This window comes from Sphaeramia orbicularis, chromosome 14 (genome assembly GCF_902148855.1).
Source record: "Sphaeramia orbicularis chromosome 14, fSphaOr1.1, whole genome shotgun sequence".
Taxonomy (NCBI): Eukaryota; Metazoa; Chordata; class Actinopteri; order Kurtiformes; family Apogonidae; genus Sphaeramia; species Sphaeramia orbicularis.
In genome coordinates, this window is record NC_043970.1 from 5930551 (window position 1) to 5944082 (window position 13532).

General features: G+C 36.9%; 1 protein-coding gene across 2 annotated transcripts in view; it reads right to left on the bottom strand.

The window, feature by feature from the left end:
* Positions 1-1635: 1635 nt before the first annotated feature.
* hlcs (holocarboxylase synthetase (biotin-(proprionyl-CoA-carboxylase (ATP-hydrolysing)) ligase)) overlaps positions 1636-13532 on the bottom strand; it is a 54348-nt gene continuing 42451 nt past the window's right edge. For both annotated transcript variants that reach the window (XM_030153229.1, XM_030153228.1), the window contains 5 exons: positions 11036-11103; positions 10744-10904; positions 8719-8833; positions 5894-6107; positions 1636-3246 (listed from right to left, as the gene is read on the bottom strand). In XM_030153229.1, the coding sequence (XP_030009089.1) occupies positions 3075-3246; positions 5894-6107; positions 8719-8833; positions 10744-10904; positions 11036-11103 (730 nt within the window). In that variant the 3' untranslated portion in view covers positions 1636-3074. The remainder of the gene's footprint in view (positions 3247-5893; positions 6108-8718; positions 8834-10743; positions 10905-11035; positions 11104-13532) is intronic.

Here is a 13532-nt window from a genome sequence, read left to right on the forward strand (position 1 = left end):
TGCCCTGGGGCAGGCTGATGGAAGCATGACTGCCAATTTGCACCGAACAACCTACTCTACCTCCTGAGCCATGTCTGCCCCAGTGTTAGCAATGTTTGTCTGCTTACCAATGGAAGTGTTGATCTTGGGGTTCTCAGCTTTTATATGATATATCTGAATTCGGGATGTTGGACAGATACTCACTTTTCCAGAGAAAATAAGACAATTGAGGAGACATCTCATAACAATTTTTGGGAAACATGTCATAAAATATTAACAGTTTGGATGTCTTATGCTATAGACATATATTAGCGTGTCGTCCATTCATGAATGAACATCCATAAATGTAAAAAACAAATTGGAAACTCACAAATCATCATTTAGACTGATTATGCTGGTAAATTGACTGGACGTGCATGTAATGTGCATATATTGCCAATTGATGGGGAATACCATATAGCTTCAACATCTAAGAGGAGGCTAGAATTTATAAAATGTGTGAATCAGTTTATAGTCTGTACATGTTCCTTGCATTAAAACACTATTAGTGCCTTGCATTTCAGATACGCATACATGCATATACAATGGGTATTTCCATGTAAATGTTACATTTGCATTTTTCTTTGGACTTTAAAACCTGAATGGGAATGCTAAATACTCAGAATATTTTACAAAGTTGATGCATCAGTAAAAAGGTAAACGTGCATAAGTGCAATGAAAACAAATGTGTGTGCATATCTGTGGAACAACAAGGAGACTGTAATATTTACTACATTTATTAGAGCTGAAGACAGACAAAGACTTTGACAAACTGCTGGTACCAGGTATTTGTCAAAATGCCTCTTACATTTCCAAGCTCCTTAATCAACTGTTCAGGTACTATGTATGTATGTATGTAAAAATACTACATCTAACAGAAAAACTTAAAACTGCAATGATGATGGAAAAAACACCTCTTAATATTTGCATAACAATGACAGATGGAAATACACATACACTCACATTTTCTCTATCAAATTTTATGAAAATTCTGAAAAAATGTTACGTCTGAGGCAAGAAGCACAGCATTGTATGAGACTGAGAAGTGTGATATACAGATACATCCATCTATACTCTTGTATCGCATGAATTTGGATTTGTTGGTTGTGTCCCTAAAGTTCAGCAACCGTATCCTCTACATCAAATATGCCTATTTGAGACCATGTGATACAGTCTGTGGAGATGCAGTGCATTTTTCAGGAACCTTGAGTGCATTCTGGTATGCAATTTCCCCCTCCTTATGAAAAATCTCTGCCTAGGAACCTGTGTCTATTTCATCTACAGCCTCTAATCTTGTTCAAATAGTTTGCTTTTGCTTTGTGTTGAAAATGCCTGTGATGTGTAGACCCTAAATGATATTCATGTAGAGTGTACACTTGAGGCAGTTACTTAGACAGGGTTTAGGTGAGAAGTAAGCCTTACTCTAGAATATAATTTCTCAAAAATGGGTGAAATACAGATTAACTACTGACATATGGACTCAGGAGTCCTGAAATTGGGTGAATAAGTCTTAAAAGCCTCAACTAGTGGACTGAGGGTGACTATAAACATGGAATAGACAAGCCTTAGCCTGGAACAGGAAAAGCAAATTCAATGAAACAATGGCATCAGAAAAGAGACTGATCAAAAAAGCTTTACTGCACTTGAGAAAACTCTTTAAAAGCAAATAGCTTCAAAACTCCATCACTGCTGATAAAAACATCACACATCAGCTGTAGAATCAAAGACAAGGAATGTGCGCATGTCTGTGTGGAATGAATTCAATGCAAATATACATGCATTTGCAAGAACAACACAACAACTTTTGTTAGGGGTGTCCTGTAACATACCAGACAAAATATACCTTTTAACTTTCAAAATATAATTTATTTGCTGAGGACACGAAAATGCATCTGAACATGCAAAGAGATAACAAGGTAAGGTATGTCAAAAGATCTGTACTTCGAGTGGCCCATGCAAAAATGCATGTCCTTCTCAGTGTCTGTGGTAAATGGTGGTACATTTGTACAGTACTTCCATCCTCTACCTCACCCCTCCCATAGTAATTAATGTGGCTTCTCTGAGAAACCATGTTAATCTAAAGTTAAACCTGTCTCCTGAGAGGTATCATGTAAGCCTCAATTCAGTCCTGGATTAACTGTCATCTTCCTTCAGGAAAGCGTCTCAGTAAAATCAGGACAAGAATAAGTTTAGGACTATTTCAAACAATGACCAATAAAGTGGATTTCTAGTATTCTGGTTAGGACATTTTGGTCTAGACTAAGTGTAAGGTGCTTTAACACCTGCCTCGCTTGGTCCAAACTTTGAGATGTGACAGTTTGATGTGAACCAAATTTGCAGTTGTGAAATCTCCCCTGGACCATGGTGGGGACTGAACAGCTGGTCTCTGGTCCGAGCAAAAGAGCTGATTTTGATCTGGGAAAAAACTAAACGGTTCAACTGATTTACAGTCTGAAAACACTTTTTGAATAGTTTGGGTTTATAGACCAATCAGAGGAAGTTATGTAAGAAAAATGAATGGAAGACTGAAAAACAACATGCATGTCAGACACATTTATAAAGAGGGACACAGGACATGTAGATGATGATGACAGGATATTACCCCACTCCAAAAATGTAAGTGGCCTGGTGTGAACTTAAGTTAGACATTCAGGTAAGGTTAGGATATTTGATGTTCTGAGAAAGTAATACAGGATGTCAGATAACAGTTTAAGTCGATGGTCCCAGACCAGCACATGATGATCCAACAGGATTATGAAGTAGCATAAAGGGAAGGAAGTCTGAGGTCTGTAAAATTCCATTTTTCAGCTTCAAACTCGTTTTTAATACAGTATCCGTATGTTGTGACCAGATAACCCCAACTGACAACAGTATATGCCAGGTTTACATTAAGACAAGCTAACAGACAGTTCCATTAATGAGAGGAAACACATTTAGTGATGCATTACTGAATTAGAAAACCAGCATATATTTGTATGGTTACATGAACATTTCTGTCGAACTAATTATTTCAATTTAAAAACAGATGAAAGTTCTGGTTGTTGTTGAATTTGGTCCTAATGCTGCTTCATAACTACCAGATTCTTCAGCATGTCAAAGGAATTTCCATCAGGTTCCACTGAGACCATGCCCTGCTCCTTGCTGTGGACTTGGAGGAAGCCGTTTTGATCCAGACCCACCACCTCGGCCTCCAATCCGTCCTCGCTCCAGAGACGGACCTGAGTCCCACTGGGGGAACACAACACAGACACACTCCTGAACCCTTTAATCATAACTGAAATATTCAACCTCCGAAGGAAGTTTTCTCTAGAGTCAGAACTAAAGACCAGAACTATAACTCCCACCTTCAAACTTCTCGGTGAAAGGAGAATACAGGCACTGAGAGAGGTGGGCATTGTAGAGTGGGCCCTCATCTGACACACTTACATGAGCATAAAATGTACATGCCAGTGTAGAAATGTCACAATAATGGTCAGTTCACTGTGTTTTGGCCATGTCTGGACTCATGAGGCACAATACTGTGACAATGCATTGTCCACTCCACTGCACTGGCAGTTCACATGTTTGGCAAAAAAAAAAAAAAAAGGAACACCTCGTGAAAACTTCACAAGAACTGAGCACATGGTAGAGTGGTGGGCAAGCGATACGCATCCTCTTTTCACTGTAGATATGACTATTGACCATTCTGCTCAAGAGTCATATCTACAGTATTAATTGATTTTGTGAATTCCCATCTTTTCAGTGTCATTACAATTGCCTTTTCAAAAATTTTCATGCTAAATGCAAATTTGAGTTAATCTTATGTGATTTGCAAATTTAGGTGTTGAAAAACAGTGTCAATTCAGCAGATCCATATTTTTTCTCTTTCCAGTTATGCTGTTGCACAGTTATAGCAAACATTTTTTTCTAAGAAATAACCTGTACGTACAAATGCAATGTGGATCACTTTCATCAAAATACATTTAGTGCTTTATTTATAAACAGTCCTTCTTTGGAACTATTTCTTGCATTTACATTGCACCTGGCTGTAAGTCCACAAATCTGACAAGAGGCAAGCACATAGGGGCTACATTTCCTTCTAGTTTTTACCCCTCGGCTGACGGGTATTGTAATTGTTTTCTCGTGTGTCTGTCTGTCAATGACATAATAGCAATATCGGAAGAATGCATTGAGATATCTGCACTGAATTTATAGTGTGGATGCATCTTGGCATGGAGCAGAAGCCTATTGAAAATAGGCGACTGACCTACTTTTCAAGGTCAAATGGCCTTGTGCAGTTCTAATATCTGAGTACTTTCAAATATAAATATGTATGTAATAAGTTTTACACAAAGACAATCTAATCAAAATTATAGGGCAGTAATTTTCAACAGAATCTTACACTATATTTGACCGAGGGGTACTAAAAGTGTGCAGCACATTATGTAGTATTTTGTTCCCCTTTGGTTACCATTTTAATGCATTTGAGATCATTTTAGCAGAGCAGGTGTCATATTCTGCACTTCTTTATACATTTTCCCTTGTCTAACCTTTTCTTCTGAACATTTGGAATGACCCAATTTACTTAGATTTTCAGAGAGAGAAATTCACTATAGCCGGTATGTACAACGTTTTCTGCCTTTATCCTTAAATCAATCCCACCAGAAGAAACTTGATTATGCGATTGCATAATTCAATGCATTATCAAGCAAATAGCGCACATTATGCAGGGGTCCGCATTTTTTCAAAAAGGACACATATCCACCGCAATAATAGCATATTTCCGCACAAAATACGCAAAATATGTGGGGCTCGCGTGATTTTATAATCCCTGCATTTTTATAAAGCTTACAAAATATTCCATTGTAACTTGACATGGGTAGTGATGTAATATGCGACGGACAACGTTATAGGCTTGCGCATCCACAAAACATAAACTAACCGCGAGCCTCCGAAAAAATCCTGCACGATGATGAAAACTGCAGCTCTTTTGCTGACAAAAATATCTACAAAAGACAGAGCAAACTAGTACCCAATACCCTACACGAAAGAGGGTTCATAGTATTTTGCACCACATGCAACTGTACGTTGGAACATAAGAGAAAATCGACGCTGGGGCCACTTTTCCAACGCGAAACATTTGAAAATGGTTTCTGCTTCAGCTATAATAATGTTATATGAACATAAAGGCTGTAATAGCCTTGACACAGATGGCCTGTTCTACCTCACTTTTGTGAAGCAGGAAGCAATTATTTTATTTTTGACACTTGTGATTCATGAATGTTAAAGGCATGTTTCAGCCATGCTTAGAAAATGAAGAACTACAACATAACCAGCACTTTCTTCTTGTATGTTTGCTCATCATAGGATGTAATTAGACATTTTTCATTTGGTAGTAGCCTAGTTAGAACAGGGTGTGGGAGAAGAATAGTTTTTTTCATTGAAACACACATTTTTCCAGTTCCTACATATTTTCGCAACTTCGCACATTTTTCGCAAATTTCCGCAATTTTACCACATAAAATCTCATAAAACCCCACATGTTCCATTGCATATTCAAGGATTTTTGCCTGCATTTTTCTGGAGGGACTGTTAAATAAGCGTCTCCTGCTTGACACCAGGTTTTCACAGAATGAATGACCTCACTAACTAAACTTCACACTGCTTTATTTTGAACACACCCATTTCAATGAATGACTCCATTACACAGAATCAGGAGCATGCATGTCATGACTGTTGGGTCTGTTGATTTTCTATTACTCTACTACATCTACTAGTAAATTACTTGCCATGTAAAAATATAATTTCTGCCAAAAACAGTGATTTATCTGTTTAGTGATCTTGGATTGCAAGTATTAACTGTTTGAACACAACTGAATCAACTTTTTGACCTCACCTGTGCAGCCATCTCTTGTAGTAGGTGGGCAGGATAGCGTCTGGGCCTCTTTGTTGGAAGCTACTGATGAATTCCTCCAGGATGGTGACAGTTCGAGCAATGAGCTGGGCACAGCTGAGCAGCTGCAGACTACAGCTGTTCTGCATGTTGTACTGCTGGATCAGGTCGTTAATGCAAACAGTTGGGTTGCTGTTGGTCACATTGAAGCCGCAACCTGTAGAGCACATTGCATCTCAAAAAAGATGACTACATCTAAACACAATGACACGGTAAGTGTGATGTGTGATATGTGTGATATACATATTTTTTTGCACCTTACAGTTAATTATCCACGTTTTTTCTATCCAGGTTTGGTTTTACACTTCTGATTTATTATGTATAATGTGTTTGGTCATGTTATATATTTTTTTTTACTGTGTGTCATGCTGCTGCTGCACTGTAATTTTCCAGTTTCTATCTGTTGGTCTGTCTGTGGGATCATGTTAGAGACTTATGCCACATATATTCACCATTTATCATTTCCTTATTAGTAGAGATCGACCGATATGGGTTTTTCAGGGCCAATACCGATTATTAGTAGTTAGTGGAGGCCGATAACTGATATTTGGAGCCGATATTCATTTGCAGTAAAAGTGTAAAAATTGACGTGAAAAATTTTGAATAACGCAAACACTAAACTTCGTTTAAATGCCTAAAACATGTTTATTTAATCAAACAAATAGAAAATAATAGCTCCAGAAGTGCATGGATTTCCTAGACTCAGAAGCATCTCTTATAAAGTTGAATAAAAGCTTAAATAAATAGCTCCCTTAAATTTTTCCACAGTAAATAAAGTAAAATTGAAATATAACTATAATGACTTATCTTTGTTTTAAGTTCAAACACAACAAAAATACAGGGAGACTCTTGTAAACTCTTGGGTCACATGCTGACATATGCTCAACTCATCATGCTTCATTTATTACAGCATTTGGGAAGCCTTTAGTTGATTTCATTATTAAATTTTATATTTTACCATGTGATAGCAGGGACCCTGTCATTCAAAACTATGTTGCTACATTATTAATGATTAATATGACAAAAGCTACATAAAAAGTATAATAGTTGCTATGAGTGCCATTAAACTCCTGACAGAACACAAACAGCCTTTAGGGCTTTAATGAGCACACACAGGATTTAAAATGTTCCACCATGTTCAGATAAATCACTTCTGAATTTTACTCTGTCTCATCTTCACTTTAATTTTCAGATCATAGGACTAGAAAGCTCACAGCAACATTAGTAATTGTGAGTTGTAGAGTTCTTCATGTGACTTTAGCGCAGACACACACTATTACATTACATACCAACGCAGTCTCATCCCAAATAGTGAGAAATCGACGCATATGGTCAGAGCCCCAGAGCGGCACTATTTGACGCAGAGGATACCCCTTCCGCGTCGGATTTCGACGCGGAAGGGTACACACCGCGGAGAGGCGAAGTTTTCTCGTGTGAGAAGCTCCGGAGAGAAAACACGTGTCAAAGGTAAACGCAGAAAACTCCTCTGAAACTGTACTAAACATCCCTGTGCTCTACATCTCACAACTACTACTAAAGTTTCAGAAGAACGTCAGAGCAGAGTAAACATTAGCGACAGCTCTGCTAACTCATATCACCTCCTGACATGTGTGTGAATTAGACTGCTGATAATATGGAGATGGAAACAGTCTGTGATAGAAAAGCATGTGTGTGGGATTAAGAGAGAGCGCTGAAAAAACTCAGTTCACTTGTTTTAGGGAAGCATGCTGAGGTGGAGGCTGATGAGCTTTTACCAGAACATTAGTTCATCAGTCTGGCTCTAAACGCTCTGTACACTATGTATTAGTAATGGAGAAAATGTATGTAGAACACAGTCTCACCCCAAGTCAGTCCCAGTCTGTGTGTGTGAGGACAGCTTCCACGTCAACCAATCAGAGGGCGCATAGTGGATAGTGAGAGAGAGAGAGAGGGAGAGAGAGAGAGAGGGAGGCGCGGCTGCATCTGAGCCGAAATAACCCAGTTTTAAATTGATTTCTTAATATCGGCCCATCGGATTAAAAAAAGGCCGATACCGATATATGTCAAATTTCCAAATATCGGCGCCGATAATCGGCCCGGCCGATAATCGGTCGATCTCTACTTATTAGCGTACATATTAATAGCATAAAGGCTTAGTCATCATTAGTCCTTATAATGCACTTAATATCATATTCTGCAAGACTATATTGTATAACAGTTTTGATTATTTTAATTTGTAGACAGACGGACGAACGGACAGACAGATAGAACAATTTCACCACCATATACCCACCACCACACATATCCAATTAACAAATTACAGTCTCTTTATGATTTGTTCAGTTCTGTTATTGCATTTGGGATAGAACTTCTGCTGAATTTAACTTTTTTCCAGTTTATTGATCTATAGCGGTGACCAGAGGGAAGCGGTATGAAATATGGATTAAGGGGGTGACTGGGGTCAAGTGCAATGGTATGCACTCTGTGTGCAGCCAATCCTCACATTCATACTTCAACATAGCAATGAAAATGAGATTCAAAACATTTAATACTTTGTAACACTACCATTTCATTTCACAAAACTTAAAAGGCATTTGATGTTTTAATTGTGTACTTTCGCTAGTATTTGAATAATTAATGCATCAGTTTCAATGTGTACTGACTTTTAATCAGACAATGGATTAAAAAGAACGCATAAGGAAAATAACAGACTTGTGTAAAGGCCTTTACAGGACACCTTAATACTTTTGGAATAGTAAAGATCTAGAAGTCTTCCTATGTGTGATTACCTATCAGCAGATGAAAGGTGGAGCCCATCACAGTGGAAGTGACCAGGACTCCTCCGAGCTTCATCAGGTTACTGTAGTAGATGTCATTAGGCCACTTCACCCTCAGGTCTATGTCCTGAAGAACATTGGAGCACAATCAAACATCAGCAGTCATAACTCTGAACTGACTTTTATAAACATTTTGCTATGTTTGAACTACACTGAACGGCTAAAGAAACACAAGTACTGTATGTATACACAAAGATTAATAATCAGTGAGTTTAACTTCAGTTGTTACAGAATCTTCATCACAAAATATTCTAGGTCACCTAAGAGTCAACAATGAATGTGGATTAAAACTGTCAATTTGTATGTAAAATAACCTAATGAGATCTGGGGGAAAAAAAATTTTTGTTATCACGATTACATTCAGAGAAATATACATTTTTCTTTTCTCTTTGTGGTTTATTAAATTGACATTGTAAGTGAAAACGCAAAATATTTCAATGATTTGTTTTGATTAGTTTTACTCGTATATTTTGATGTGGAACAAACACACAAACAGACAAACAAAAAATGTATCATACAATTTTGCATTGTTCTGCTGTTTGGTGTGAACCGTATTCAGAGCATAAGAGTTTAAAATCACAAATGAAGGCATTCTATGTTTTTTCGTCTTGTTTTCTCTTTTATGCCATATTCATCTCATTGCATCTTTCAATACTGTCTTCATTTTTTATTTATTTATTTTTTTACATTTTATCGATATTTCAAAAATACAACAATTTATTTGGCAACATTTTTCGCCACATCACCCAGATCTACAATAAATTACAACTGTCATATGTAATAGATTCTTCTCAGTTAACAGTCGATATGTGAACATTGTACTGCCTCATAATGTTGCTGTCAGACCAACAGCCATTGGTTCATGCATGAAACGTAAATCAAAAGCAACATTTTCAAAATCCAGATAGAATTCTTCTTTTTCCAGATGCTTATAGTCTCAGTAGTCAGTAAATGCAGGGTAAATATATAATGGTTCTGCTTCTATTTAGCCATCTTAAAGTCATGACTTAATGCAAGATTAGTATAAGATAAACAAGTTGGAGTAGGTTATGTTCAAATATATTCTAAAATTTTGATCAGGATAGACATACACTGCTCGGCCAAAGAAAAGTCACACATGCAATGTTTCACTGCACCAAAAACAAGGGGTATTGTTTTCGTTTGGTTTGTTTCTTTGTTTGTTAACACTCTAGCAGCAAAACTATTGGTTGAATTCGTACCAAATTTGGTTTATAGATTGTCAGTGACCCAGAATAGCTCTCATTATATTTTGGGAAAAGTAGGTCAAAGTTCCAATTTTTTGGGAATTTTTAAAATCTTTTTTTTCCCCATTTACATTTAATGGGCGAAATTTCAAATGTATATAAAAACATCAATTTTGTTTCAATTTTCTGCAAACTTGGCACATATATAGAGGCAATTGATATGCTGACATCAGCACACACATAGGCATGACATCAGCTGGATCGATGCCAAAATAAGCTACAATATGTGCGAGGGGTGGGGTTTGTTGTGCCTGGCACCACTTGTTGATATTGGAGTCATTTTTGTGTGTGTGTGCGTGTGTGTTTACTTGACAGATTTTCCATTTTATTCTTGACTGCTTTTATAAGTGCTTTCTGTATTTATGATTCTTGGCATTTTAGAGAGCATAAATAAACAGATTTCGTTGCACTGTGCAGCTGTATTTTTGTAATGACAATAAAGCTTATTCTATTCTACTCTATTTGATCACAATGAAAAAATTCTGCTTTTCTTTTTTGGTTGATTTTTTAAAAATTTGAATATTATCAGCTAAAGCACAAAATGTTACAATGTTTTGGTGCTTCACTTAGATAATTTTTATTCATGACCAAAGATCAGCCTTCGATAGAGCGGATATTGATTGTGATAATTATTGATACTAACAATATTAGCATTTTCAAAACAGGATACCTGTGCTAAAATGACAGCAAAGACCAAAATGTAGGCTGATACCTCGTAACCAGGAAGTGTGCGAACAGCCTCGACAACAGCTAAAGCTGCAAGATGCTGTAGGAAGGGAATCCTCTGTCCGAGTCTGGAGCCCAACTCCACCTGGACGCTGACAGTGAACATAGCACAGCCAAGAGGGCTGAGCCACTCATTCCTGCTGCGACCTGCACAATATCAACACAATTGCTAATGACAAATTAAAACAACACCCGCTAAAGCAAAAAAGTGAGTTGTAGTGAGACATTTCTCAAAGTAATGGACATTAGAACACTGTATGTGTTACAGAAGCTCTGACCTCTCCCCCGGTTCTGTCGAGCTGCTACTGCTATCAGACTCATTTCCTTTGGCGAATGCAGGGACAACCTGACAAACACAAAAATGACAAAAAACATATAAGCATGTCAAAGGTGAACGACACACATTACAACACATCTAGTGTGAATAGTCTGCACTTGCAATTCAATCACATGTTCACATCTAATGCAATTCGTCATCGTTGTCATCATCATCATTATCATCATCATCACTTAGACACCTAATATTTAGTTGGACAGCTATTTTATCATCAATTTGACTTCAGGTATTTTTATTTTCATGAAAATGACAAAATTGTGCTTCTCTGTATAGTGAACATCTCAATGGCAAATAGTACACAACACTGCTGAAACACTCTCACAGCTTATCACAAATATTAACAAGAGGGAAGTAACAAAGTACAAATATTTCATCATTGTGTTTTAGTAGAGTTCAGTAGAGTTCTAAAGCATCAATAAGGCATCCATACTTGAACATATATTTTATGCTTTTTTAACGTTCCTTTTAACCTAATCTTCTACCTCCTCTGAATAATAACAATAGCTATAACTGTAATATAATGGAAGCTACACTTTTCAAATGCATAATATGATGATGAAAGAATTCTGTCAAAAGGAAACATTTGACTCATTATCATGGTCAGCTAAGTACTACAAAATCTTTCAATATTTTTGTTGTTTTTTTCTTCCATATGTTCATTGTATATCATAAGAATTCGTTTAAATGTTTTATTTCCACATTTCTGAAATGTTCTGCTGCTTGGCAAATATGCATCATATTCTGACCAAAAAGTAAGATATTTTAACACCATAATTACAGTTTACTTAAATCTCACTCAGAACCAGAAATCAGCCTTTAAAGTTGAACAAAGAAATGGCATAATTGTATAACAACATTTTTGTCCCTGTCTCCCAGTTCTGGCTCATCTTTGTCAGGCTATCATCATCATGTATCGGTCAGTATTAGATCTATTTCAAGGTTGCTTGTAGTAAAGCCAAAATGCAAAGAAAAAAATATTTGCACATTCTCTGTCCTCCAAATGCAATTAAAGTTGATCCAGTGACTCAAAGCAACGACCCTCTATTGGCTTGTGAACAAAGAGTGACGCTGGCAAAGCTAGAGAAGAGGCTCTTTTTGCTATTGTGATGCAAAGCCGGTCAGTGGTAAATAAGCTTAAGATCAGTCTCACTGTGAGGGTGTCACATAGAGCTTTGTAACAGACTTGTCTGAGAAGTGTTTATCAAAGGGATGGATGGATAGCTCAATCTAAAATCAGAGCCATACTTACGGACTGCTAATGCGGAACACTGATAACTTTGCACTATAGACGGAAGCAGGCCCATAGTCACATGTAGGTATCAGTTGAGGGTAAGTAATGTCATGTAGGAAATGTCAAAAATAAGCTTCTTATGAAAGCTTCAGAAATGAGCGTGAAATGAAGAACTGAAATTAACAACACAAGTGAGTTCATGGCCGAATGATGTTCCTGTACCTTCTGATAAAGCTGAACATACCTGGAACTACATGGTGTTAGACCTGCTGTCTCTAATATTAATAGAAACAGAACATATTCCATTTTCTGTATCAATAAGCACTTGTCCAGATTGAATGGGCTGAAGAGATACATCATCTGTGATAGGCAGGTCTGTCACAAACATCCTGCTTTAACAAAGACAAAATTAAAGTGAAATTAAATGATGGGTATGTTGTTTCACGAGCCATATGTCACGTGTGCTCACTTTGAGTTTGACCATGAAACAAAGTTGTTCTAATCAGTGGTTCTTAACATGATTTTCCCATGGCAGTTAAATCATGACAGATTTTATAGAATTTAAACCAAACAAATTTATTTGTCAAAATGGTACATGCATTTACTATGCCATAATGAGCCAAATCTCTAAAAAATACAAATATAATTTCATCTCTTTGCGGAGCACATTACCTAAAAAATAAACTGAGTGAAAAACAGTGCACAGTTGATTTTTAAGAAAAAAAGTCATAACTGCATAAATGTTTTCACACAAGACAAGCAAGGCAGATAAGGTGGGCTGTTTTCACATAACCCATAACTGTGGAAGGTGTTTTGATTCTGAAAAAAAAAAAAAAAAAAAATCCGTTTTGGAGGTTTCATGCGCTTGTGCGAACATGTGGGGTTTCAGTCACTACCCATTCCACAAAGCAATTCATTCATTCATTCATCCACTGTTTTTTTTTTTACTGCTTTTATATGAAGCCTTGTTAGTTTGTCAAAAACAGCTGTCTATATTCAGATTAAGAGGGTGGGGCTGAGGAAGGATATGGTGTGAAACTAAACGTTACTGAAAACACCAACCACCACAACTGTAAGTGTCATTTTAAACACCATGTAGTCCTGTCATTTATTTAATAAATGTTAACGCATAATCTTGTGTTTGATAACATTAATATCAAAAAGTCAAAATGAATAAACACACTTAATTAGTGCTAGCAGGCTAAGT